Source organism: Channa argus, chromosome 7 (assembly GCF_033026475.1).
Source record: "Channa argus isolate prfri chromosome 7, Channa argus male v1.0, whole genome shotgun sequence".
Lineage (NCBI taxonomy): Eukaryota > Metazoa > Chordata > Actinopteri > Anabantiformes > Channidae > Channa > Channa argus.
The window spans coordinates 917,987-945,566 of NC_090203.1; the positions used below are offsets into that span (position 1 = coordinate 917,987).

Consider the following 27,580-nt stretch of genomic DNA (forward strand, 5'->3'; position numbering starts at 1 on the left):
CTTTCTGTATCTGTCAGTAGATAAGGTGATAAAACTTGATCCACCTTCATCTGCTGCAGCGTCTGTTCCTCTGTAGCAGCACTGACCTTTGACCTGAGCTGTTACTCATCGCTACAAACGTTTCACAAATGCAAACTTCTCCTTTTCAAAAGCTTCATTTCTGTGCTGTGTTTCCCCTGAAGTCTGCTTCTTTATTTCTACTAAGAAAAAACTTAAAAAGAACTGAGATTTTAGCACTGTACTGTACATCCATGTTACCAGCAGCATCAGGTTGAATAAATACTTTAATACTTAGTTTTTATCAGTAATTACTTTTTACTGCAGGGCTGCTACTTAAAATGTACTTAATAAAGAATTTAAAATAATATTTTTCAGTCTTGTAGTACTTTTTAGGCAATATTTTGTTTATATCTTCTACTTGGGTATTGAGCTTGTGTACTTGTACTTCTGTATCTTGTTGATAAAAAACCTTAAATATCACACTTGCCCTGAAGGTGGCATCAAAGGGGAAAGTGATGTCGTGACCTGTGTCTGACTCTGGTGTAAATCTGGTCCAGCTCCTGGTTCAGTTCTCACAGGGGGCGTCACCAGGTTGCAGTAGGAGGAGCCGGTGGGGATAAAGCTGCAGAATCGAAGCTGCTGAGGATTTAGCTTCTCATCGTTGAGTTGTCAGCATGTCGGCCACTCAGAGCCTGCAGGAGATTTTCACCAACAGCAGCGAGAAAAACACCACGGGAGCTCAGAACTGGACCGAGGTGAGACCCACTGCAGTACTCTGACAGTACTCGCTACACAAAGTCAATATTCAAGCAAAGTGCGAATATAAATGATCAAATTTGGTGGTTTCTGAACATAAATGTGCAAGTTTAGTTCAAAATGTAAAGGAGGAACACTTTTATAACATGGAAGTAACCACCAGCTCTGCAGGTCACACAAAGTAACTCATCTTAAAGTATCAAGTAACATTCACATTTTGCCATGATGCAGAATTGTTTTATTATTATTATGGTTCTTATTGCTGTTACTACTACTGGTGCAGTGACATCAGTAAACCTTTAAACTGTTGTTTAAAAATGCAAATTTTGCAGCAAACTAAGAAAATTCAGAAATAAAACAGTTTATGTTTAGACAATTAGGCCTAGAAAAAGTCGTTAAATACATGGATGTGAGGAAACGACAGTTGCAGTACTGATGGATACATTACTCAGTGTTGTCAAATGAATGCAGCTTAAGTAATGATGGATAAAATGACTTAACGTTTACTGCACTTTCCAATCCTGTTGGTACAGCGACAAGAAATTAAAGCATCTCAAGTGCAAATTGAGGAAGTGAAAAGTCATAGTTTGGTAAACTGAGCTAAGCTCTGCTGCTCTCTGTAACGAAGGGAGATCGAGCTTTTCCAAAAGAAAGCTGAGGATTTGTGCTCAGGAGCATTTTCTATATTAGAAAAGAAAAGAAAAGCTAGAAGTGATTTCGCCATGTTGCTCACTCAGGTTAGTGTGCGGCACTTTGGGAGTTTCCTTCTATACTGAGCTCTGTGATGTTCAAACAAGAAGTGAGAGACACGGAGGGACGAAAAGAAACACTGGACAGGAGAGCTGGGGGTCTTTGACCTGTCTGTGTCCAGGAACGGACTTTTACCTCAGGATCTGAAAACGAACTACTTCAGTACAATATGTACCAAAGTATTATGTCTCTGAGATGTAACAAAGTAAAAGTAGAAATGGAAAAACTCTAGTCGTGTTAGTACTTGAGTAGTGCAGCTCGTGCTGCAGATGTGTCCTCACAGAGCTGTGGTTTCTAATTTTAAACGGGGGGACTTCAGTGCTGCTTACTTCGCTGTTTGTGATGAGACGTGTTAAAACTACTGTGTCCTGTCTGCAGGTGTATGAAGCAGTCAAGTGGATCCAGCTGGTCATGGCTCTGCTCAGGTCTCAGCTTTAAACTGCTCCCTGCTAACACCCTCACTTTTCCTTCCAATCTCACTCATGTATTTTGCTCAGTGCACTGAGCTTTGTGTCCGGGTCAGCAGCTCTCTGAGGCCCAAAGGTCAGAGGTCACAGATCTCAGACAATAGAAGGACAAAACTGATTTGAGCCTGTTTTTTACTCAGTGCACAGTTTAGTCACTGATAACAACAAGCCGTTGCCTCGTTTAACACCTGTCTGTGCTTGTGTCTGCAGTATTCTGGGTTCAGGCTCCATCATTGCCTGTGTGATGCTGCAGAGACTCTGCCGGACGCCGGAGGTCAGCGACTTAAATTCAAGTTGAAGTGCTAATGCTCCGAATTAAACTAGTGATTTCTCTGAGTTACTTATACAACCAAAGTCATTTGAACAAATCTAAAATGTTCACGTGTGTCATAGCTGAATTCATGTTCAGATTCAAGGAAGGAACGACTCAAAAATCCTCATTTCTGACTAGTGACTGTGAGAAATCATCCACACTGACCTTGGCAGTGACAGTTTGTTTGTGCGTTCGCAGCTGCAGCCTCTGTTCCTGCTCAGCTTGTCCGACCTGCTGCTCGCTCTCTGCTGGTTGATCGGAGGCATCCTGTTCTCGAAACACTGCGACAGCCTCAACGTCTACTGCTACCACCTGCACACCTTGGAACAGGTCAGCTGTTACACATAACAGCAGGTTTACACGTGAAAGCCCCTGAAAAACCTCCTCCTCACTTTTTATTGTAAAGGGGCCCAAAAACTAACCTGCGGCGGCTCATTCAAACACAGGGTTCCTGAGAACCGTGTGGATGATGTGGAAGTTTTCAGTCCACTGAAAGATAAAGATCTCGATGTCCTAACAACCAAAGTGTATTTCCACCTTCAGATCAGACAGTAACTATTTACTAAAGTAATGTAATTCTTGCTGCACTGCATTTATTTCTCAGCTTTAGTAACTTGGTTACGAAGGCGTTTACTGCTACAGATGTGTTGAGGTTTGCAGTGATGTCGCACTTGCAGTATCCTACATTTGTACAGCATGTACATAGTACTGGAAGAATCTAGAGTGATACTTCTACTGACTGTGTAGCTTTGGTTAGTGAACTTTGGGAAAAACCTTCCTCTGTAAGTGATTCTCTGGTGAAGTGTAGACATTTAATCAGAAATTGGTGTGAAGTGCTGCTTTCTCGGTTCCTCTTTGTCTTTTTGTTTTTCTGTGAACTGCAGATCATTTGGTTTTTCTACCAGGCTTTCTGCAGCTCCACGTCTTTGTTAATTGTCTCTCTGATGTCGAAGCTTCTTCAGGACTTACCTCCGGCTCTGACAGCGTTCAGCTCGTCGCACTCGTTCACTGTTCGTGTTCAGTCTCCAGGGACATTTTCAGGCTACTTCACTGATGTGACATGACGACTTTATGGGATTTTCCTTCTGCACAAACCAAACCACGATAAGGAACCTTCATACAAAGCAGCTACTGAGTGTCACTTTACCTGGAAAGGCTCAACTTCCTCCAGCAAAACTTCGGTGTTTTCCTCCAAAGTGTCAAACCCAAAAAACCACCTGGATTCACAAAGTTACTGTAAATGAGCAGTAAGGTACTTCTGCACAGTCATCATCATCTGTTTCACTCAGAGTCAAAATGAGATTCAGTCAGAGGCTGAGCTTTCATCACCATCATCACAGCTCACACCCACTGCCTCCCGCCGGCTCGGGATTGGACCACAGGGGTGTCGGTCAAACCCGGTCGCTCTGTTGCTCACTTTGAGTTCGGCTCAGGGAAAAGAACATTTAGGAAGTGATGTTTGACAGAGCTGCAGAGAAATTTTCAGATTGCAAAGAACAACAACACATTATACATTTGAAAAAAGTTAAACAAGAATCTGCTTTTAAACTTGTAAGAAACTTCCAGGACTATTTTCTGGATTCCCAGTTTTGCCCCAGTTTCACTTCCTGTTGTTTTAACCTCGTGAGAACAGAGGGAGAAAAGTGCCTTTTACTGCATGAAAACAAAGTTTCCCTCATTCCACCCAAACATGAGAGGTCGTTGGAAAGGCCAGGATGTCCTCGATTGAGCACCTCAGGACTTAGTAGGGAAAAAAACAAATGTCCACGACAGAGGACATAAATTATTTGTCATCTATGACATTTCTGACTGTCATCGTGAGTTTTATTTTATTGGCTAAAGCAGCGACTAGAGCACAATGGTCCTTTAGAGCCATCAGATAATCTGCAGGTTCCTGCTGTGTCTGGGCACTTTGTCCCAGACGAGCTGGTCCAGAACTGGTGCCAAACTGGGTCATTCTGGGAGGAAATAGAGCAGCACAACCAGGACACAGCACAGATGTAAAGCAGAAAAACATTGACCCACATTGGTTGTTATCTGTCCAGGAACGGGAATGAGAGACCAGGGTCTGGTTTAAAAACCGATGATTGTATCCACATACTAACTGTGTTCTTGTTGTGGCAGATTCTCTACATGGCCTCATTCTTCTACACTCTCAACTACGTGTGGGACCTGTACACAGGAATCAGGGACAAGTTCTACAGCTGCCTCGATGGGTACCCAGTCCAGGTGCACACAGACCACCACACATCAGTGCCTGCCCCACACCACACTTATTAATACAGTGCACGAAGGAGTAGGTAGATACTGAGGAACCAAACTATGTTGAGAACCTCTGCTGTCATTATCAGCCACAGGCTAAAAAGCAGCTTTAAAGGAGCAGTTCAACATTTTCAAGTGTAACGTCGAAAACATTCATTGTTGCTCTCGTTCATGCTTCACATTAAGTGACTCCTTTCAATGAGGAACAAATCCACACTTCCTGCTTTACACAGCTTTGACCTAAAGTTAGTGTGGGAGTCGAGTTGGTGTCATCCAAAGTCTGTTTAGTGCCAACTTTCTTCTATGTTCTTCCCAGGACATGGAAGAAACCGGGCACTACGCTTCTTAAAAGTTTGTAACTGTCAAAGACGAGTCTGACTCTTAAATTTAGATAAACATCGCTCACATCAGAAGTGAGTTGAGAAGGAATCTGAAGTCCAGTGTGAACGGGAGGAACAGTCACAGCCACAAAAATGAGTTAAAAAGAGCCGACTGTTCTGCAAAGACTCAGCTACACTGTAAATGTGAGGGAACAAAACAGCATGAGGTGTGTGTGTGTGTGTGTGTGTGTGTGTGTGTGTGTGTGTGTGTGTGTGTTTGCTTAAGCTTAGAGACACATGGTGGTTTTAAGATTCCAACATGTTCTAATGTTTGTCCAACATTCACTAAAAGCTGTGAGAGTTTAAAGTGATTCTTAACTGGACGTTGGTCTGAAACAAAAGGTGTTTTTGCTGAATAAAATGTTTTGTTATTGATCTGTTTGCATTTGCAATTGAGAAAAGTAAGGAGACACTTTAAAGAACAGATGATTGAAAATCGTCTCTGCCTTTTGTGCCCAGTTCTCCAACAGAGTGAGCACAGCTGGAAAAGTCAGCGCGCTGGTTTCAGGGTGAGTACAAACTGTTGAGTGACACCGAGCACAGCAGCAGCCTCCACACTCGCCTCCAACACTTGAACCTGTGTTTGCAGAGTGATTCCTGTGCTGCTGATGACGCCTGTTTTCATCCAAGGAAACATCAGCCAGTGTCAAGCCAACTTCAGCCAGTCGTACAGGTGGGTCTCACACCTCTGCGCTCACTCGTGGCATAAAGTTTCAAAGCTCACTGTTTCCATTTTTTAATCCTTTGTTTAATTTGACCCTCGCTGTCCATCGTACCCGACCAGGTGTCTGCTGATGCACACTGGGGCGCTGTACCTGACCTCGGAGCACCAGTACACCATCAGAGTATGCAGCCTGCTGCACACCTATGCCATCGCCATTTTCCTCGCCGCCTTCAGCTTCACGCTTTTCAGCGTCACAGTGAGTTTACGCGTCGAGACACGAGACATCAACTGCACCTGCTGGTTTTGTTCTCACTTTACGTTCATGTCCTGTCCTGCTCCAGGTGCTCGTGCTTAAAGCGCGTCATATTTACAGGCGGGCTGTGACCTCAAACGGTTACCTTGGCCACCAGCAGCGAGCATCCTTCCGTGTGATGGACCGACGCATGCTCCTGTACCCACTGGTCTTCGTCCTGTGCTGGGGCCCAGGTTTGTTTGGTTTTTTTAAATGATATCTGATTATTTTTGAATGCACACACATTCTTTCTTCTCATAACATAAACCTCCTGTGTGTCGCAAACAGAAAACATGAATCTGTGTGCACGATTAGAGCACAGCAAACATCTGAGGTCAAAAGTTTTAAAAGTTGGCTCAATGAGATATAAATTAAGCCCAGAGCGAAATCTTAACTCTAGACTTTGTGCTTTCAATTCAAACTTATTATGACACTGTGGCACATGTGTTACCATGATAACAAGTTTCATTTGCATCAGCATTTAAATAAAGAGAATAAAAGTGGGCCAAACACAGAACCTTGAGAAACTCCACTGTTGCCATAGGCCGTGTCCCTCACACTGGTTCCTGTGTTGTTTCCTCAGCGGTGGGTCTGGCTTTTCTGCGGGTGGTGAGGCCCTCAGCTTGTCAGGGACTGGCCGGGGTTGTTCTCTACATATCACAGGTCAGTGCGATGCAGGACTCTTTTTTTAATCTCGTCGAGTGATGTTTTTAAGAATGACATTTCAAGTTAAAAGTATCTGTTTTCTATTTGTTGTCATTAGTTGCATTTCGAATGAGAGTAAAAACCAGTCACTTCCAAAACAGGCTCTGGTCCAGGGGCCTCTAACCCTTGGTTCCCTGAGTCTGAGCCTGGAATACCTGTTCAGAAATCCCTCCAATGTTGGCCCCTAAAAGCAGAACATAAAGGGGACGGGGTCACTATGTGGTTTCATACAATAAGAACACAGCTTTTATGGGGCTTGTTTGCAATTGACCTGTTTCTGTGGATTTTAGTTTGACGGCATTAAACTGGTTGACAGCATTGCGTCAGGTGTAGAGATAAATGTGAGAATGACTTATTTTGTACGGTCTGTAACGGCTGAGGAGAGGTCAATAAAGTGATAATCTGTCTCCGTGTCTGTCCCTCCTCAGGCCTTCACCTCGGCCTCTCAGGGCTTCCTCAACTGTCTGGTCTACGGGTGGACTCACGCACACCTCCGCCGAGCTGGGAGGACGGTTTTATCTCGAGACGTGGACACTCAGACGCCTCTGCTGCGATCACAGAAGAGAAGCTACCAGGCCCTCCCCAACATCGGCTGAACGAGACAGCATGGGGACAGACAAACTGAGACTAGGTGTTTTTCTATCATCTGCAGCACAAGAGGAAAGACTGAACTTTCACTTTCCTCGAGAGGGAAACCACCGTGGCCGTTTGTTTGCAAAGGACAAACACTTCCAGCCCTGATCCTGAACCACTGAGCTGAGAAAAGGGGAAGAAGGAGTTTACACCGAGAGGACGAGCGAAGAAGAAAACAGGATTTGAAAGAGACTTGGCTGCATCTACTGTGCACTGACAAACCTGACAGCTGCTTTTGTCTTAACATCATCCTCCAGGTCACGTGACCCCGGTGGTCAGTCTGCGTACAGTGGAAAATATCAGTGAGTCTCAGGTTGATGCGTGAGAAATGTCACCAGTCTGTGATCGTTTTAGCAGGTTTGACTCATAGTAAACTCAGCTGTCAACTCATTTCACCTCTAAACACAAATCTAATTCCACAGAGGCAGAAAAGTGAAACTCTGAAGTCATTTTTGTAGCATTTCTGCTTTGAAAGTCCCTCAAACGTTTATGGAGATAAAAAGAGCATTAAATAAGTCCTAGGTGTGAAAAGTGTGGTGTGTGATATTTGACTGTAGAGCTCAGTTCTGCCTCTGTCTTAAAGGTTAAGTTCACTTCTTCATCCTTCAAAGTGTCACACATGACGCACGTTGGGGTGTGTAACAGAGCAGGGTTACCATGGTTACTACAGGGAATGCTGGCACCATCTTGTGATCCATGCTGATGTCAGAATGAATTACCTGGATGTGTTTTGTTTAGACTTTCAAGTTTGATGGAGATGAAAAAGAATAAAAAACTCAACTCACTACGGTAACAGTATTTGAAAAAAACTACATCAACAGTTTTGTCTCAGTGGAACATCAGTCTAATAACAAAGGTAAGTCAGCACTGACCTACTGAGGAGACAACTCACCACCAGAAAAGGCAGTGGGATCCTCACAAGATGGCAGCTGCTTCCCACAACAGTTATCAAGGTGTGACATCAACTTAACCATTAACTTAGCATTAACTTAGTCCATGTGAAAAAGAAACAGAGATATTAAGACTGTTGCTATGAACAAGTTAAAGTGAATGAATCTACGGTTAATGGCTGTTTTATAGTCACACATGTAAATCCCGATTAAATGAAGAGGCTGGTGAGCAGATTTAGGTGTTTTTACGAACTTTTTTAGTGATTAACACCCCTTTGATTTAAGTAGGACGTTGTTCAGGCTCTGTTAATGCTTATTAAACCCAGACACACATGGAAACGATTGTAGAACATTTTTTAATTGCATTTGATTCACACGAACAGAGATTCACTCTGAAACGTAATTTAAAAATCTCTGGATCGGATTCTGTCTCACCTGGACGGGTCCTGAGACATACACAACAGTTTCCTTTCAGACAAAACCTCTTCTGTTCATGGTCACTGTGGATAAGGGTTTTTCTAGAAACACTAAGGGAAGAGTGGGAGAGTCTGAAATGTGGGCACTTTATCATTTCAGGACAAATTCAGTTCTGCTTCTGTGTGATCACGTTGGTTCACGGTAAAACATTTTATAAAGAGCATCTGTTATACCTTCCACTGACAATATCTACTGTGTCTGTCCATCCTGGCAGACAGAGACCTTGTCTCTCATTCCTTTTTTCCATTGTTTTCTTCTCTGATTTGAGGGACTAAGGACGACATCCCTGTTGAAACAAATACAAAAGCCTTTAATTTGCAGAGGATTTACTAATTAAAGTACGTTTAATCAAACACAGACAGAAGGAACCAAACCAACCAAACCAACGTCATGATGAAGAGATGGAGGTAGAGCAGGGGAGTGGATAAAGGCTGATGATTCCCCCCCCCCTTGTTGAGCCTCACTGACCAACCATGCAGAAACTCACCACGTGACCACCACACAGAGACGCTGCCTGACCTCACACATTATATGATGATCAGCCCCCCTTCAGGCCCCCTCCTCAATGTGGCTCTGCTGTGGGTGTTTAGCCAGAATCTGCAGGACAATGAGTTTCCTCCTCAGTCCGACCACAACAGGAAGCCGTCGCTGAAAATCTAAACTGACATGAGTGAAACGAAATATGAACTTTTGTCTCCAAATATTAGACAGAAAAACTGAACCTGGGTTTACTCCTACTGCAGTACCTCTACTTTCTGATACTTCTCTAATAGTTTTACTTTTGGAACCTTAGCGTTTGGAATAAAGTCAGTAACGTCCTGCTTCATCTTTCACATATAAAACTCCCTCACAGGTTTAAATCCTAGTGCTCAGCTCAGTCACTGTGGGTTGTGTAATCTTTGCATCATGTGCATCAGGTTCTGTGACATAATCAGAAACGTCTGTGATTCGAGGTGAAAGAAGCTGCATGTCACGGACAACAAGAGGAGGAGGGGGGGCAATAAGGGGAGGGGGGCTCAGCAGGAACAGGAGAACTGAGAGAAAACACATCAGTATCAGGAAGGAGGTGATGAGAGGGTTTTTACCTCCTGCTCTGCTGCATGTGACTGACTGAGTCCAGGTGTCCTCTTAAACACAGGCCACTTTAATCTGCAACCGACTGCGTCTCAGTCAGAGACACAAATTGACCTCTAAGTCGCATCATTCAGCTGGAAAAAAAGGAGTGAATGTGCAAAAAAAAGCAGGAGTGACAGGAGTTTGTCCTGCACAAGCTCTTAAGTGTGAAACCCAAACCACATGATCTGACGTGTGCGGCTTAACAAACATGTGAATCTTCAGACTTTCAGGTGAAAAGGTGCTGACTAAGTCCTGTTCAGACCGAAATCAGTCATGGACCAACTGTCCTCTGGAGGAAACACACATACTGTACTTTCATTATGAATGTTTGATTTGACTTTTGACTATCTGTCCGTCCTGCTGCCTGTTGGACAGCTCGTTACTGGAAATGACAATTTGTTCTTAATTATCTCACCTGGTTAAACAAAACAGAACTACAAATAATAATTCTAATTATAATGCACTTACTGAAAAGCTACAAAGGTTCAGCTCACAGAGGGAGGCAGCGTTTAAATGTTTGCTTAAGTCCATTAACGTCCGTCACAACACTGACTACAGACCAACAACCTCTTTGCTGGGACCAGTCAAAAACCAGCACCAGTTACCAAATGGGAGCTCAGTCCCACCTCCTCTGGATGAGGAGTGCAGCCTTAAGAAAATAACAAAACCTTATAACCAGGAGCCTTTTAGGAACCAGGTTCACAGGAACAATAGAGTTACAACAGCTGTAAAATTCCCCTTCAGTGGACATTGCTGCCATCGATATTTGACACAGTGGATCCCTCCAGTGTTTGAAAGAGCTCATCACAGCCCCTGTTCAGCAGATCTTCACCATCACTTCAGCTTTTTGTCCCATCACGAGACCAGCAGCAGACCAGGCCGACACAGTCTGTGGTTGTCTGAACGTGCAAGCAGTGTTTCTGTTACTGCCGTCTCAGACCTTCCATACTCGTCTCCTTTATGAATGAGACACGTCCACCCGTTGTTGAGCACGAGAGACGAAGTGCAGTTTCACTCCTGGACCTGTCCATCAGCTCAGTTTAACTAAAAATGTTTGGAAGTTTCAGTAAAGGACAAGTTGTGATTTGGCTTCTCACAAACTAAAGTTTGCTGCACCAGGAGCAGGTCATACAGACTCTACACTGATGTATCACTGCTCTCAGTAACTGAGCAGTAACTGGCAGTTAGTCAAATGCGAGGGCCAAAAAGTGTACATATATGTACCCAAGCAGTACATGGTACATATATATGTAGTATTTATTCAGTTAAGCTACAATTTCAGGAGACAGTTTTTTATTACAATTTAGTCAGTATGCAACTACTACTACTACTCAAGTGGAAAAAAAGTACAGATATATCACCACAAAGGTACAAAAAGTACCCGATGTGAAGGGGAACAGCCCCAGTGATGAGCTGTTTTAGCCTTAAAGCTACAATAATGTCACACATTCTCTGAGAGTGTGTACAAGGAGCAGGTGTGGGTCAAAGAAGACTGCTGCTTTCTGTCCTTCAGAAGTCAGATCACAGTGTTTCCCTTAAAGAGTCTAACCAGCTACAAAACTGTCAGAAAGGGGACGTTTGGACGTTGGGCCCAGAGGTGGAGCATTGGCTGGTGATGGGAGGCAGAAAGAACAGACAACAGGAGAAACATCAGGGGAAAAATAAAGTTCATAACCTGAAAGTCACAGCAGGGACATCGCGAGACAAATGAGTGAAGGGACACAGACAGTACAAATACTGTACAGCCAGAGAAGGGGGAGGGGGGCGAACACACAGACAGGTGAGTCAAGTAGTAACTTAAAGACCACGATACACATTAAGAGAACAGGAAGTAAGTGAGCAGGTGCGTCAGACAATGTGACCCACAGACCAGGACTCAAACCACTGACCCTGTGGTTCATGAACAACTGCTCAGATATGGATGAAGTACTGTACTCAACTGTACTCAAGTAAAAGTGCAAATACACAAATAAATAATGTAATAAATTACCAAATGAAACTTCTACTTCAGTAAGTGCATAATTTATATTGTACTGAAAGTAACAAAAGTAAAAGTACCTGATTACTTTGGTCTCCCTGTCCCTTTCTGTGGACCAGTGCTGCTTTATGTAACTAATTAACGATTATAGAGACAAATGGTGATTGAAGCTGATGATGTTGGACCATCACACAGATTCATCATTTCAACAATAAAACACTGATACAACCACTGAGAAAATGTCCACTGAGACATAAGTTGGGGACGCACAGAAGTAAAGAGCCACAGAAATGAATCCCTTAACAAAGAGGGTGTCCCGATCTGGCCCTCAGTTACACTTCCTGCCTTTGGACTTTTATTTTGTAGCCCCTTTTCCCCACTTCCTGTTTCTAGTCCTGGTCTTTAACTTTACCTTTTGTTATCCCTCATTGTTTGCACCTGTTCCTCTCACTATTCAGGTCCAGACGTCCCCAGAGTTCCCTGTCAGATCCTCACCTGTCCCTTGCCAACACACTGAACTCTGGCTTTACCTGACCTGACTAATCCTGGCTCCCGAGAATTGGACTCTAGACCCAAGCAACTTTTGGTCTGAGGTTCAGTGTGTTTCCTTAGTCTTTTCCCGTGTTCATTCTGGTTTAGTAGCTTGTTCCACAGCTGTGTCTTATTTTGTTTGTGTGCTTCTGTCCATTTACACCTGCTCTCTTCCTACTGTTAGTCTGGTTTTCTGTAGTTTAGGCTGGTGTGTAGTGTTTTAGTTGGAGGGTTTAGACGTGTGACGTCCTTGTTTGTAACCCAGTGTTTTATGTTCTGTCGTGTTTTGTCATCAATGAACGTGTTTGTTAGTCCCGTCCCTCTCACCGTCTCCTCACTTCCGTCTTCGCCCTAATCTGTGCTTCTTGTCCAGTTGAAGTGGAAAATGATTCTTTTTTTAAATCAATTTGCATCTTTTCTGGTGTGAGTGTTGCACAGAAAGCTGCTCTGCAGAGCTGCTCCCCTTCACCACTGTGTCAGCTCTTCTACTACAAATACAGGACTGTGTTTTCACCTGAGCGAAGCACTTAGTTACTCACCTCCCAGGCTGAGCTCATGTGTTGGGCATCTGTCACCACCGTCTGAGAGGACTTCCCGTATCCGTCTCCTTTGTGGACGAGCCACTGAGTCCCATCAGCCAGCGTCACTCTGAGAAACACAAAGTAGTTTGAGGATGTTCAAAACCTACATGAAACAGCATAAAGTGGCTGAAACGTTACAACGACCAGGAGCTTCTGTCTCAAAAAAACCCCATTTAAAGCTGCACTAAAGGATTTTTCTGCGCTGGGACATGCACATTGTTGTCAAGCTGTCTGGTTCTGTCCACAGTCTGGACTGAGGGTCTTCAGAGCCTTTTCTTTGACTGCAGCTTTTTTTTTTTTTTTTTTGCAGCTGATCTGCTGAAACTGACTAAAGACAGCAATGAGGAGCTGTCTCTCTAATTACACCTGTTCCTCATCCTCATTAACATTCACGACTGAACCTGGGCTTCATTGATGACTTAAAAATGGTCCAAAGCAGCTCAGCATGTGGACTCACCGGACTCCAGAGTGGCTGAATGGTCCAAACCAAGAGGAAGAGTCTCCCATTGGTCTCTTCATCCTCTCAGCCTGGTGCACCGGAGAGTTGTAGAGTCTTGTCAGCTCTGGCCCTGACAGGTCATAATTGTGGTTGACGGACCTGCCTGGATGAACAACGGATGAGTCCGGTTTGTTTACAGTGACCCTCTGCACAGACGGAAGAGCTCAAAGACTTACCACCAATGGAGAACTCTGCAGTGACAGCCACAGCCAGAACCAGAACAGAGAGCAGAACTCTGAAGGACAACATGGTGGATTATTATCTGAATGGGTTCAGACGGAGAATTGTCTGATTCTTCCAGGTTCAGGTGATTTTATAGAGTCCTGTCCTTCCCCCTCCCTGTTTGGACTCAGTAATCCCAAACCTGTCCCATGACCTGGCAGGCTGCATCAGTTATTTCCACACCGCAAACACAGCGGGTTTTATCAGGTCTTTGGTGATAGCAGGACATTCTGGGGACAATCGGGTCCCGGAAGAAAGTGGATTTTAAAACATGTCAGAGCAGAGAAAAATCTACTGCATGGAGCTGAATGTTCTCGAGAGACAAATGCCTCTTTATGATGTTATCCTACATGTCCCAGAATGCATTTCCCGAAGTCTCCGAAAGGGCTTTTTCTTCATAAAACTCATTAACTGGTTCACTGGTTAACATGACATATTATATATTTCTGTATTTAACGGTTCAATAACGGTTCATTCTAAATGATGCTGAGAGAACAAACTAAAGTTCCAGTGTCCCGCACAAACATGCAATGTCTAATAAAGTCCAACCTCCTAAAAGCCATTAATGCTGCTTCCTTCTACCACCCTCATCACCACCAACAAACCTTCATCAGTATAAATGAACCAGGCAAAGCTAAAGGTTTTTGTTGCCTCGTCTGAGTTTGGCTGCAGTGCAGGAAATGAGAACATACTGTAACTCAAACATGGGATCCTGCAGAGCAGCTCGAGAGCACCGACTGAACTTACTGGAATGCGTTTGGCCAGGTTACAGGTGTAAACTGCAGCAGGTCAAAGCTCATGTTTGGCTGGATTTTGTAATTGGAGAAATATCTCCAAACCTCCAACATTCTGCAACAGCAAACAGAAACACTGAGCAGCTTCTCTGCACTTTGATCAAACTAGTTCCTGCACATGTTGGGTTTATTATATAAAATTACAGTAACCGTCTTCTTCCAAATTGTAGTTTTTTTATTTTGTGTACAAAGCAAAGAGAGAACCAATAACAGTCTCACAGTATTTTACAGTAATATCAGAGGAGTGTGAAAGCCTGCAGCTGTACGTATTTCTGCCGCCTCATTGGTTCATCGGTAGCGTGGCTGCCGTTGCGTGTGGTCAGCTGATGTGATCGTGGTCACCAGTTCCTCCTGGCTGCCGAACACACTGGAGCTGCTGGAGCTGACTCCACCGACCGCGGGCAGGTAGGAGTGATGCAGGATGGGAAGCTGCACGGACAGACGCCGCTGCACGCTGAGAGAAGTCACGCACAGAACGTGTGGGTAGAGAAACGAAAGACGGGCACATACACAAGCACAAACGCTTTGATCTGGACTCACTGTTCAGGAGAGTTGATGTGGTCTGGACTTGGAGCTTGTCTCTCACAGGTTCCGTCCTGATCTTCATCAGGTCGTATTTCGCCTGCAGGCAGAAAAATGTCCAGTTAGATGAAAACAGACAAACCTCCACACACATTTTTCCAGTGTTTGTGGGTTGTATGTTGTATTTCTGCTGTGTCAGATCTCCAGCCTGGTTGTGAGACAGACAACAGTGAAGAAGAAGAGCTGATGATGCAAACCTGTACTACTTCCCATGGAACCACTTTGTAGACTTTGAGCTGCTCCACCACAAACATTATGGCATCTGATTCATCTGTAGTAATGTGTCATTATATGTTTTTGTACTGTGCACTTTATTCATGGCATTTGGTTTGGTTACGTCACCGCTTATTGTCGTCACGTGAACTTCCTCAGACTCTGATGTCTCGCAGAGCTGCATGGTCAGGGTTTCTATCTCCACATCCAGCTGCAAACAACACAACAAACAGCACTGCGGTGTTACACACACACACACACACACACACTTTCTGTTTCTCCTCTGTCAGACGGGAAAGTCTTTGCTGTGTCCAGCTTGATTTGTTTTCTGACTGTTTGTTTTAGACTTTGCCTTTTTTGCCCCTCTGACTTTCCAGAAGCCTGTCAAGCTGTTTCTGCCCTCTGACCCCAACCTCACCTGTTCAGTTTGCCAACTGTTCCTGCAAACGCTACACTGTCCAAACTACACTGTCAGTGACTGAGTGCTGAATTTGAGTCAACCCCCCTGTTGTCCAGGACACTGTTGTGAAGGACTTTAGTGCTGTCGTGTCTACAACATTGGTAAGATGATTTGAGCAGGTGGTTCATCATCTAAAACCAGAGCCAGAGGCAAAACCCAACCCCAGTGAGGACCACTGCACCCTGAAACCTACTACCATCCAGACTAAGAACGGAAATATATTGAGGACAGAGAAATTGAGCAGTCAGTGGTTTGTGAACAAAATTTGTTTCAGAGTTGTCACCTGTGCCGTCCGACTCTTCAGCTGCTGGTTTAACCTGCTCACGCTGCCTCCGTCTTCCTGCTCTGCAGCTTCACTCTGCAGCTCTGACGGCCGCTGCCGCTCACTGCCGCCGCACCACAAGTAGGAAAGCTACAAACACATGATTTAAAAAGGCATCTCTGACTATACAGTCTACAGGGAACAAGTTCAACGCTAAACTAAGAGACTGTGAATAGGGCGCAGAGCATCACACTGACCATGGGTACAAACGTCCAGCTGAGGATGAAGATGCAGCAGCAGAGGATGAGGATGCTGCTCAGACAGAACTGAACAGAGGGATTGTGGGATATCAGCAACGATGCCAAAACTCCTGACACACTGAACGCGGTCACAGCGAACATGCACAGAGTCAGGTGTTTGCTGCTGACAGCAGGCGGCTCCACCTGCACAGACCTGATGCTCCAGGCTACAAAGCATCCAAGACCCTGCAGAAACAGCCAAACCGTGTTCAATCTCACACGTGTCTGAGACTTTTCAGTGCAGACTGGTAACTGATTGTGGCCTCACAAGTTTATCAATCAACAAATCCTGAATGAACAGGCTCAGATCAGCTGGCCCGTGTACAGCGTGCACTGACCAGTAGAGGTGCTTTGCATCCGTAAACAGCTGTGAGCCACAGATCCATGTTGGTGCTGCTGCAGTGTTCAGAGAACGGACGGATGATCGCGTCCTGATCAGCAGGTTCAGTCTGGAAGAAATATTTATTACTCCACCAGACCACCTCAGAAACTCCTTCAACCATGGGATGGTCTTTAAGATCCCGATTCTCTAAATAGTCCTGCTGCCCTGTGCTCAGACTAATCAACACGAATGTCTCCTCTGCTTAAACACATTTCCCATCAGCACCTTGACTTTCTGTTCACCCATGAAGGAAGTAATTTACAGTTCTGCTTTCTTCTGAAAGAAGAGGACAGAACCTGGTTTCTTGCTGTAGTGGCTTCTGTTACCTCTGAGTTGTGCTGTATGACCACCCGTCTGAGGGGGTCCAGTATTTGCCAGGAGGTTAAAACAAACACATCCAACAGGAGCACGGCGAGCAGCACAAATGTGCCCTGTGTCTGGAACACAGAGAAAGAAAAGCTTCATGCGTTTCATCTGTTTCAGCATCTGTTAAACAACTGGTCCAAACAGGTTCGGACACTAAAATCAGACTCTGTTGATTTACCTTTGTTTCGATGCTGACGAGTGAATAAACTCTCCATGATTTGATGAACAGTGAAGCGACGACCACAGTGTGTCCCACCGAGAGAGTCCACAGACGAACCTGCAGAAGCAAAACTGTTGGAAATGTGGAGGTTTTTCATGAACAAAATGTCACTTCCTGTCAACTAAAGCAAATAATAGAGTAAAGATATATAGAACCAAATGTGCTGCACTCTATAAGATTTACAATAAAATAAAAAAATAATGTGTAAAAGTTATGAGTCCAAATGAGGACATGGAGACCTGCAGAGATGCCCGGCTGACAAAACCAGCCCAGGTTCCCAGGCCTTTCACTCATGTACTGTCCTGCAGCCTGAGCAGAAAATGCTGAACTCACAGAGCAGAAGATCTCTAACGTCCAGTCAGACACGAAGGATCCATCCAGACCAGAGACCAGGACTGAGGAGGAGGAGAGCAGGACACCCAGCAGAAGCAGCTGGTCCTGGGATCCACCGCTGGACCTCGGCCGCCTGGAGGCAGACGGAGAGCAGCAGTAACGACACCAAACCTTTTGGACTAGCAGAGACAGACAGTAACTGTGAACAGGAGCTGTACCTGAGGCAGAGGATGATTAGGAGACTGATGAAGATGGTCCCAACCGCAGCTGATGACACCATGCTGAACAGGAGGAGACTGACATGATGCCGCTGCAGATGGACCAGAGCCTGGTCTCTGGCTGGTCCCGGACCTGCAGGAAGAACCGAATCAGTTTAGGTTTCACTAAAGTTTAGTTGTTCAGCCGATTATTGATTATTGAATCCATCAGAGTCTCTACTAAAGGGCAAAAGAACCTTTTTTTTTAAAAAATGTCATAAAGAGTCTCAGGACAAAGGTGCAGGTGTGCTACACCTGTGAGAATCACACATTCAGCACTAAATTCACAAAATAACACAAACAATCAGAAAATCAGTACAGACCCTGATCAAACAGGTCACACAGGGAATAGAAAGTCAGAGCACTGCCCACAGATCAAGCTGCATCTGTTTCTGTGTCAGACCGTGTACATGTACTCATACTGTTTATCTGTACATAATTGTATTCCTGTCTGACCTTTGAACTTCAGAAGGTGGTGCATCAGTCGGAGCTGCTGGCTGCTGGTGTTGAACTCACCCACCAACACACCGCTGCTGCCTGAGGACACACACACACACACACACACACACACACACACACACACACACACACACACACACACACACACACACACACACACACACACACACACACACACACACACACACACACACACACACACACACACACACACACACACACACACACACACATAATAAAAAGCTAATTAAAACAAAAGTATGATAAACTTTAAATTATTTCTGGTGAAGAAAGATTTTCTTGGTTAAATGTCCACATAAATGTTATGTTAATGGAAAATGATCTTTATTTTAGTCTCTTGGACTTTTCACAATAAGAGGATGGAAACTTTGGCACCCAGCTGTACTGAATATGCACACAATACTTATGTACTTATATAATAATACTTAAATGGAGCAGCTACATGTGAGTCACTGTACTTCACCTTGAAACTGGATCAACTCGATCAATGCCATCCTTTCCCCGTTTCTGAAGAAAACTGGACCCTGAAAACCATAAAGACATGGACTAAAAACCAAGTATCTGATAAACATGGGGAAACCTGCTGCTTAAGAAGGCTGAGGGAAAACATTATATTGTAGTAAATGCTCTGCACTTTTCTACCTATTGGCATTTAAAGAGCTTTACGCTGCTTCTTATTCACACATTGGTAGTTTAACCTGCAATAGTATTGATAGTAGTACCTCAGTACTAGTAGTTATCGGTTGACGGTGGCGCAGGAAGGTACAGCGGTTGTTCACTAATCTCACAGTAGTTGGTTCAATCCCCGGCTCCTCCGATCACATACTGAAGTGCCTTTGACTGGTTACTAACATTACCAGAACCAGACAGAACTGATCTGAAAGCTTCTATCCACCTAAACCTTAAAGAAAATCCTATCTGGTCTTTCTTGCATCTCATGAAACAGAAACATTTCTGCTCACAGCACTTTGTTCAGATGTTTTCTCCATGACTCCACAGCTGGAAGTCACTTCGGTTAAAAACATCAGCTATATGACTAAATGTAATTAGTACTGGTAATTTAATTACACCCCTGATACTGCACAGATCACTGTCTCCACCTCCCTCCTCAGTTCACACATTAGAGCTCAGTTAAAGCTGCAGTGTTACAGGTGTGTAAGTCTCACCGTGACTCCTTCGAACAGCGTGCTCTTCACTGCCTCCAGCAGCATTTTCTGCACTTCCTCCTCTCTGACTGTCACATTCCTCTGGACGCTGTACTTCTCTCTGTGCTTCACCGCCTCCATCACCTGACCCAGAGCTCTGGCAGCGACCCACACGGCATCGTAGGCAAAGGAGTGGAGGGGGCTGACCTCTGACCCTTCCTGGATCAGCTGTTGGAGGTAGGAGTCCTGGTAGTCCACGGGAGTCTGCAGACATACAGCAGGTCAGTCCTGCAACATGGTGAAGGGACTGGACTGCGGTCCGGATTAAAGAGCACCACAGACCGGTGTGTTATTTGAGCAGAGGGAAACTTTCCTGACCCGTCCAGAAATTCCCGGTGTGTTCTTGTTGCTGAGGGGTCTGATCTGTAGCCTGATGGACCCGTCTGCAGCCATCAGCAGACTGTTGGCCGTGCAGCCGGATTCCTGCCACCCCAGCCTCCATCCACCGCTTCCTCCGTCAACAACGATCCACTGGTACCGAGGTCCGAACAGGTTCAGTCTGTACGCCTGATCATCAAAGAGAGAAAAAACTTCACAGCTGCTTCACTTCTCACGTTTTCATCGTGGGACTTTTCCAAACCTTCCGAATCATTTATATACCTTCATCAAGTCTCATCAACCTGCTTTGTATGTCTCTAGTTTTAGTACATATGAGTGATTCACCCTGCTTATCATTAGGCCTGAATGACCAGGACTTTACCTGCTCTTTCTGATATCACATACTTACACAGCAGAAAACCTCAGAAGCTGAATCTTCCTCAAACTGTCCGATGATAATCCGAACGTCTCGTTCCTGCAAAGTAAAACATTGATAAGAGACACGTTCACAGTTTTTCAAGTCTGTCTTAAAACCACAGTCAGGTGACTAGCTGGAAGCAAACAAACGTATCAAAGGTGTGCTGTCGAGAGACAGGATTGGGAGAATCCCAGGAGGGTGTTTCCCCCATCCATTTGAATATTCAGTCAAATGGGAAACAATCCCCTCCACTCTCTTGTGATTCCTGTGCTCATGTGGGCACCAGACAGTGCTTCAATTTACAGTCAGTTTACAACGTGTTTGTCCTGTTCATGCACATCTCCTGCACTATTACCTGCTGTGCTCTAAATGGTCAATGATCTGCATTTATATAGCACTTTTCCGCCTATTGGCCCTCAAAGCACTGCTGAGCAGCTCACCAACACTCAGTGGGAGCAAACTAAGTTGGGGTTCAGTGTCTTGCTCAAGGAGACTTCGAACCAACAACTGCAGGATTGTTGGATGATCGTTCTACTTCCTGGGCCACAGTCGCTCCCCTTTATTGTACTCTGCTGTGGTCTAATGCTCCCTCAGTACCTTCAGCCTCTTCAAGCTGCTGCAGGCGTCATCAGAGAGACTTCCTGTGGAAATAACCTGAACATCAGCCTTCAGCAGCTGTCTCATGAGATCGTTCTTCATCTGGAGAAACAAAGAAAACCTGACTTGAAGCTTCGCACGGAGAGGAAAAAAGCCTTTCTCTCATTAAGGTCCCTGTAGTATCGTAGCATCACCTCTGAGAGTCTGGATCCCTCCTGTGTAATGATACCAACTCTGGTCCACTTGTAGCGCTGCAGTAGCTTCAGTGCAGCCTGGTTCAACGCTCGGTCTGATGGCATCGTACTGAACAGGTTCCCATACGACTTTTTGTTGGACAGGCTGGGGGACTTGATCCCAAAAGACACCTGGAACATCAGAGAACATGCATCAGTAAACGCACTAATCGTTTTCCGAGGGTGTTTCATTACTGACCCCTATCAGTTGGGTCCAGTCAGGTTTTGCTGTCATTCCTTCAAATGCAAACGTGTGAGGGAACAAACTTTTATTGGGAACACAGTTCATCGTAGAACAGAACATGCAACATCCTGGAAAATTGTAAACTTTATTTAAGACCACACCCCACTAAATAATGTGTACACTTACACATTTCCTACACAAAAAACAGAGTGGTTTATGTATTTATGTTTTCAGCGACCCTGTGGATTTAATTTTTATCTGAACAAAACTTTATGTTCACTGTTTATAACAGAAACACAAAAAGAACCCGAACCAGAGAATCTGTTTCTCATATTTACAGTTTCTTTCTACATGCAAATGAATGAATTGCTGTTGTTTTAGTCCTAAACAAAAAATACTCTCATTCAACAGCAGAAACACCCACAGGATGCAGGATTCAGGGTTCGTACCTGCACCAGGCTGAGAGCTGGCAGAGAGCGGGCGATGAGTGCCGTCACAGGTGGACACACTCCTCCAAACAGCAGCAGGTACTTGGGTCCGGCCCACATGGCATCAAACAAGGCTTTGAGTGATGTGGGAGGATCACACTATAAACCAGTAGAGACAACATGAAATTCTGCTACCAGACAAGGTCACTGGGCTCATTCAGGCCACGTTTGTGTGTTTGGGTTTAACACTTAATTCTGCCTGCTCTTCAAAACTGTTTCATAACTGAACTGAATCTGGTCACTGTGTTGTCTGTTTCTCTGAGCTCATAGCAAAACTGTAGCTCACAACAGTAAGGAATACGCTCACTGATATGTTTAATAGCTACAACGTGAATAACAGAATGCAATCTAATACCACATAACTGAATAAATCTCTTAATGCATTTAAATGACTTTATTGAGCTCAAAAAGGTGCTGGTGCACAGGACCACATCATGTCCAAGTGTTCCTAAAATTGTGAATCCCTCCTGCATGTAAAGAAAGTTTAAACACAGAAACGCCCCTAAATATGACAATGCATTAAGAAACTTGTCAGAGCAGGGCTGGTACAGCTGTACCTAATAAAGCGCTCAGTGGGACAACTGGATGAAAGCTTCTCTGCACACACATCTGACACCAACCTGTGAGTCCAGCAGCTGGAGCTGGATCTCATAGTTTCCCAATGGTGGTGGTTGTTTCTTCAGGTCCTGCAGAGCCAGTCTGACAGCTGGGGCCACTGCAGTCAGATTCCCCCTGCCCGACCCAGAAGAGACTGGCATCATCCACAGCACAGGCAGAGGGTGGCGGACCGGAGCCAGCACCGACCCGACCACCGGCCAGCAGAGGAGCATCAGCAGCAGTCGCGACACCTCCACACATCCACACGGCTCCATCTTTGCCTCAACTGCTCACTTTTTCCTCTCCGCTCCGCAGGGGAACTCTAATCCCTGTAACAGCTGAGAGGCTGAGGAGGCCGACTGAGGAGATAAAAGGATCAACACCAACACAAGATGTCACCAGATGCCCCTGCACAGACTTACAGGTTCCACAGTCACACAGTGGGGGGCTCTCACCATAATAACACCACATTTACCTTATTAAAGAACAGGAATCGACTTACCACCAATAAACCATCAGTGTGTTTACTGTAACTGAAATATATTATTGCACAAATCCGAACTATAGTGCTGAAACAATAAACCAATTAATCCATTTATAGTCCACAGCCATCTGCTCTGATAATCAAATAATCACTTGCAGTATGTAAGGATCTGAGTAAAATGTTTGGTACATCCAGCTTGTCTCAACTTTACATTGTAGTAAATATTAAAATGATTTGTAAATATTGATCAGACAAGAAAAACAAGTAAACAACAAAAAACTATATTATTTATTTAATTAATTTACATTTTGCCTGCCTTGAGCTACGAGGCAGCAAAAGTCTAACTCAAGGAGGAAACTTTAAAGCAAACTCTTATCAGAAAAGTGTTGACATTTCATGAGATGTAAGAAAGAGCAGGGAGTGAGTTTGCTGAGCCTGCAGAGTTTGGAAGCTCGTTCCACCATCGTGGGATCATTGAGCTGGAGTTTTGCTTGGTGTCTTCTGTGCGGCGCTGGGACCACAAGACGTTGTTCATTGGCAGATTGCAGTAGACAGGAAGGATTGTAGACCTGAATGAGGGAGTTGAGGTAAAGCTCTACACACATATATATATACAGTATTTATGTATGTGTACATATACACACAAATTATATATCTATATATAGAGATTAATGTGTGTGTATATATATATATATATATATATATATTCTTTATAGCATTACATGGTACAACTGTACAGACAGTTTGAAGACTTTGACCCTGGTAAACTTGGATGGGAATATTTCACTGTCTTTTTATATACTGAACAAAAACACTGGAGCTTCACATTTCCAAGAACGGCTGAGCCTGACAGGGTCACCATGTCAAAGGTGGATGTGATGATGGAGCAGAGTGAAAAGTCAGAATTAACATAGGTATTACAACGTCTCCCTTCTTAAAAGTCTGAACCACAGTCTACCCCATGACATTTTTCAATCTGAATCAAAGTGGCAGGTTGAAAGATACAAAAATGACATTTTAAGATAGGTGAGCTGTCATGTGATCCGGCAAGTATTCAAGAAATCTACCTATAATTTATCTCTGGGTTTGGACAATAAGAACCTGGACACATTTTCAGGCTTAAACAAATAAGACCTCTTTAATAAACTGCTTTTTAACTTTCAGAACTCAGATTTCAGGCACCAAAACAATCAAACATACTGCACATCCATATTTATATTACATATGGAAAAGACATATGGAGGGCAGGAAATGCTGCTATAAAAATGATCATGGCAGCTTTCATCCAAGCTGGTTAAAGAACACAGAAGCGAAAACAAAAACTGATACATCACAGTGCTGAATCAAGCATTGCAGAAGCAGCTTTCTTACAGGAGTTTAAACTGCTGTTTCATGCTTATTTCCATCACATTTGGCTTTTAGACGCTTAAGAACTTGACAGATTGTCCTGTTAGTGTACATTTGTCAACTCATTATTGATTCAGTATGAAAGGCCTTGATGTCTTTTTCACGAGTGGAAAGTTGTAAAATTTCATTATGTTGTTAAGCTTTATCAATTTACATTCAATTACTCAAGAATAATCAAATACAGTAATTGAAAAGTGCATAAAGCAGCTCACACAACAACCAAGTCAAGGTCCACCTAATCGATCTGGAGCTTGTGTCAGGAACTCCAATGTTTTTAAACTGTTTATTTGTGATTATGGAAGCTGCAGGTTTACTTGATGAATACTGTGTGAAAAAAGCTGCAGAATAAGTGAGCTGATGTTTCCAGAGTCAAGAATGAAGTGCCAAACTCAAATATTACACACAATAGCTTTTCTGACCACACACAGTTTCCAATAATATTAAAAAAATGTACCAGTAAAATGCCCTAGAATCAGCACAAAACTAACAAAACATCAATTGTAATGGATTATCGTCAAAGTTTCAAGTTTATTTTAACTGAATTTTGATCAAAAATAACTTCTAACTTCAAGCCAGCACTCTGGTCCTCTACGAGATGTCTTCACTATAATTTGTACAAATCTCAATCAGCTCTGTCCTTTAGTGGACTCTCTGGATCGTCCAGTGTGACGGCTGGGACCCTTCCCTCTACTGCCACTGCTCCCATCACCGCCGCCTCCTCCTCTTTTTTTTCGGTGTCCTGCTCTCTGTCCAGTCAACCCTCCATCCTCTTCTTTGGTATTGGACTGAACCCACAGGGCATTGTAACGACCTGGCGCCTGATAACCAGGCTGGCTGCTATCCAGTGGCTCTTTGGAAAGAAGGATCCAGATGGCAGGCAAATTCCGGCTGACCGTCAGGCTGTCGAGGCCGGCGGCGGGCTCAAGGGGCTCCCACACCTCTACCACAGTGCTGTACAGCAGCCTGGTGAGCTGGTGGAGTGACTTGATGCGTCGCTTCATGATCTCTGCGCAGGTGATGGCTTTGGATACCCCCTTACCACTTGCCGTGAAGACAAGCCGTTTACAAAGAGGTCGAGTCGGTGCTTCTTGTTGTCCTTCCACTGCCATACCACCTTCTTCGGGTGGGGGTTGTCCCTCTTCTTCAGATGCTCGGGGTTTGGCCTCCATGCGGCTCAGTGCATAGCGCAACAGGTTGCGAATCTTGCTGCCATCTTTGACACGGATCTCTGGCGTGTCATGGGAAAGGCCGGGGAAGGGACAGACAGAGGGCTGCTCCACGGTCCTAGCCTTAGTGTAGTTCTCCATCTGCAGCCACAGAGAGGACAGAGAGATGTGGAGGTTAAATTATCCACACAACAATAGTATGAACCTGCACTAATTTCCTTTTCTTGTTACACTTTCTTGTTGTACAATTTAAAAACAAAATCTGGGAACAATACCATCAGAATTTTTATACACAAAAGAACCAAGGCTGTCCGGCTGGATTAAAATCAAGTCAGGTTTTGGATTTGTAGAGGCATTACCTGGTGGTAATGGAAAATCAAGTATTATTAAATGATGATTACATTTGATCCCACACTGTAGTGACTCTACAGGTTAGAACACTAATGTGTGATGTATGAAGTTTAGAACTGCATAGGATGGAGGCTTGAAACTGTTGATGTTCTTCTCTCTTCCTGGATGTTGAAGCTTCTTTACTGATTACACTTGAGGTGTCTAAGTCCAGATATTGTCATTTTTGCCATGACACTGCTTCTCTTTTCTTTTACATGAAAAAAGTCCTGTGTTTTCCTCTATATGTTTCTTTGGTGTATGAATATATCTTGTAAAACAAATTCTGAGAAATGGATGTTTTTGTACACGCTTTCTATGGTACTACATCATCATTGTGCTACAAGGCAGTGCTTAAATATCCTAAAAGTGTTGGTTTGGTTTGTGTGTAGATCCTTAATGCCTACATTAGACAGGTCAACATGAGACAATGATTCATACTAACAGTAAATGAAACGGACAAGCTAAGTATATATTTTATACTCAGAAATACAGATAAGGCACCAGTGGGTAAGTACTGTAAACCCTGACGACACTGCGTTTGCAGGTTCTCCATTTGATAGTTTTAGAATTTTAAAAGTTCCTTGGATATTACAAACTCATGTTACTGAAAGATTTAACACATCTGTGTGTTCTGCAAAACGTTTGGGAAATAAAGTAACATCCTGATGAAATAACGTGTTTAAATGAGCTTCACCTTTCATCAAACTGAAACTAATAGTACTAGATGTACTATGTTTATGCTGAATAAAGTAATGTGTCAAACCGATTCAAAAACAGGTTGTATTATTAAAAATATTGAAACCTATTTTAAACGGACAAGTGAACAGTTATAGTCGTTCTGATGCTATGTTACGGAGGACTGAGAACACAGTGAAACTAAACTTTAATCCTCAGAGTCACGGACTTTAACTTCGTATATTTGGGTTGTTAGCAAGCACAACTAAGCTAACATTGAGATAACGTTACAGCACAACTAAGCTAACATTGAGATAACATTACAGGCTAACAGCCTCACGAAATGTGCTGCATGCTGTAACACCGAAATTATAAAACACTGTGTTAACGTACGGTCTAAAGTTTGTTAAATGAATAGTAAGTTTAGAATCTTACCAGAGTGTGTTCAGCTCAGAGCTCTTCACATGTTTACTTCAGCTGCCATACATCGTGTACCGTATAGCGATAAAACTGTCGCGAAGTACCGCGCTTTCCTGCAGTTTTTTCACGTTTGTACTGAAAGACGTTCGCTTGTTGGCTTGGCGTTTCCAAGACCCGCGAATGACTAGATTCTTGGTTTTAGTTGTGTCTGTTTCTCTGTAAGTAATGATGGAGAACCCGAAGCTTTCCGGAGCACCGACTCAAGTGTGTGAAACAAGGTTCCGTTTTCAAGCAATTGATACAGTTAAAATGGCGACATCTGCTGCCATCCGCGGTATTACATGCGAATGAGCGAAATAATTAATGTAACAGTAAAACATCACAATATAATGTTTTTATGCTTCCATTGTTTACATTTTGTTCCATAAAACCTGTAGTATAAAAGTAGACCGTTTTAAAACAAAAAACTGTGAGAAAATTAAAAAGTTGACTAAACGTTGTTATCAGCGCGACACCGTTCTGATACGGATGCGACGCTACGAAGCGTCACTTTGGGTAGTCACGTGATTAATCCCGTGGATTTACGACGTCTTGCCTTCGATAAGTTTTGCTTCGAACGCTGGATCCTGGTTTGTACCGATTCGAACCTTTGAGCTCCAAACGAAGCAACATCTGTCGGCTTCTAAAAATTAAAGTGTCACAGTACATCGCTGGTGTCTCGTGTGTAATAAAAGTCTGTGTTGTCATTAGATTTGTAAATATGACATTCATTAAATAAGAATTTGAGGTTTCTAGCATTACGTTTGTATAACTTAGGATTGTTCTAATATGTCT

At 43.8% G+C, this 27,580-nt stretch overlaps 4 protein-coding genes across 8 annotated transcripts; 1 reads left to right on the forward strand and 3 right to left on the reverse strand.

Moving 5' to 3' along the window:
* Positions 1-24: 24 nt before the first annotated feature.
* On the forward strand, positions 25-8,323 carry tmem116 (transmembrane protein 116). Its single transcript, XM_067510474.1, has 11 exons — positions 25-755; positions 1,885-1,931; positions 2,184-2,247; positions 2,485-2,616; positions 4,411-4,515; positions 5,388-5,437; positions 5,518-5,601; positions 5,713-5,848; positions 5,934-6,078; positions 6,468-6,547; positions 7,018-8,323. The coding sequence occupies exons 1-11, from the start codon at positions 675-677 to the stop codon at positions 7,183-7,185; spliced, it is 1,092 nt and encodes a 363-aa protein (XP_067366575.1). The 5' UTR covers positions 25-674; the 3' UTR covers positions 7,186-8,323.
* LOC137130386 (uncharacterized) lies at positions 6,594-13,626 on the reverse strand. Of its 5 annotated transcripts, XR_010914845.1 has the most exons (5): positions 13,471-13,626; positions 13,253-13,397; positions 12,754-12,862; positions 8,763-8,875; positions 8,450-8,639 (listed from the first exon to the last, which is right to left on the reverse strand). XR_010914845.1 is itself a non-coding variant. In XM_067510477.1 (4 exons), the coding sequence occupies exons 1-4, from the start codon at positions 13,541-13,543 to the stop codon at positions 6,609-6,611; spliced, it is 492 nt and encodes a 163-aa protein (XP_067366578.1). In that variant the 5' UTR covers positions 13,544-13,626; the 3' UTR covers positions 6,594-6,608. The 5 variants fall into 5 exon arrangements, 4 of the variants coding, with proteins under 4 accessions (XP_067366578.1, XP_067366581.1, XP_067366580.1 ...); XM_067510477.1 differs by lacking the exons at positions 8,450-8,639; positions 8,763-8,875 and adding an exon at positions 6,594-6,773; XM_067510480.1 differs by having other exon boundaries at positions 8,450-8,875.
* Positions 13,627-14,485: 859 nt separating this feature from the next.
* LOC137130174 (gamma-aminobutyric acid type B receptor subunit 2-like) lies at positions 14,486-22,479 on the reverse strand. Its single transcript, XM_067509990.1, has 19 exons — positions 22,228-22,479; positions 21,569-21,706; positions 20,897-21,067; positions 20,703-20,804; positions 20,097-20,162; positions 19,688-19,876; positions 19,331-19,573; positions 18,628-18,688; positions 18,141-18,221; positions 17,628-17,778; positions 17,428-17,560; positions 17,017-17,151; positions 16,835-16,939; positions 16,465-16,575; positions 16,085-16,312; positions 15,816-15,977; positions 15,230-15,316; positions 14,851-14,954; positions 14,486-14,764 (listed from the first exon to the last, which is right to left on the reverse strand). Exons 1-19 carry the CDS (start codon positions 22,477-22,479, stop codon positions 14,599-14,601), a joined length of 2,685 nt encoding a protein of 894 aa, XP_067366091.1. The 3' UTR covers positions 14,486-14,598.
* Positions 22,480-23,798: 1,319 nt separating this feature from the next.
* rpp25l (ribonuclease P/MRP 25 subunit-like) lies at positions 23,799-27,032 on the reverse strand. Its single transcript, XM_067510492.1, has 2 exons — positions 26,762-27,032; positions 23,799-25,402 (listed from the first exon to the last, which is right to left on the reverse strand). Exon 2 carries the CDS (start codon positions 25,400-25,402, stop codon positions 24,722-24,724), a length of 681 nt encoding a protein of 226 aa, XP_067366593.1. The 5' UTR covers positions 26,762-27,032; the 3' UTR covers positions 23,799-24,721.
* Positions 27,033-27,580: the final 548 nt, after the last annotated feature.

Coding starts and splice junctions, on each gene's coding strand:
- tmem116 (XM_067510474.1), top strand. CDS start 675: ATGTCGGCCACTCAGAGCCTGCAGGAGATTTTCACCAACAGCAGCGAG. Junction 4,516..5,387: donor TCGATGGGTACCCAGTCCAG/GTGCACACAGAC, acceptor TTTTGTGCCCAG/TTCTCCAACAGAGTGAGCAC. Junction 5,602..5,712: donor AACTTCAGCCAGTCGTACAG/GTGGGTCTCACA, acceptor GTACCCGACCAG/GTGTCTGCTGATGCACACTG.
- LOC137130386 (XM_067510477.1), bottom strand. CDS start 13,543: ATGTTGTCCTTCAGAGTTCTGCTCTCTGTTCTGGTTCTGGCTGTGGCT. Junction 12,863..13,252: donor TTCAGCCACTCTGGAGTCCG/GTGAGTCCACAT, acceptor TGTGTTTCTCAG/AGTGACGCTGGCTGATGGGA. Junction 6,774..12,753: donor ACATGAGCTCAGCCTGGGAG/GTGAGTAACTAA, acceptor TTCTGCTTTTAG/GGGCCAACATTGGAGGGATT.
- LOC137130174 (XM_067509990.1), bottom strand. CDS start 22,479: ATGGAGCCGTGTGGATGTGTGGAGGTGTCGCGACTGCTGCTGATGCTC. Junction 20,805..20,896: donor AGGGATCCAGACTCTCAGAG/GTGATGCTACGA, acceptor TTGTTTCTCCAG/ATGAAGAACGATCTCATGAG. Junction 18,689..19,330: donor CGCTGTTCGAAGGAGTCACG/GTGAGACTTACA, acceptor TATGGTTTTCAG/GGTCCAGTTTTCTTCAGAAA.
- rpp25l (XM_067510492.1), bottom strand. CDS start 25,402: ATGGAGAACTACACTAAGGCTAGGACCGTGGAGCAGCCCTCTGTCTGT.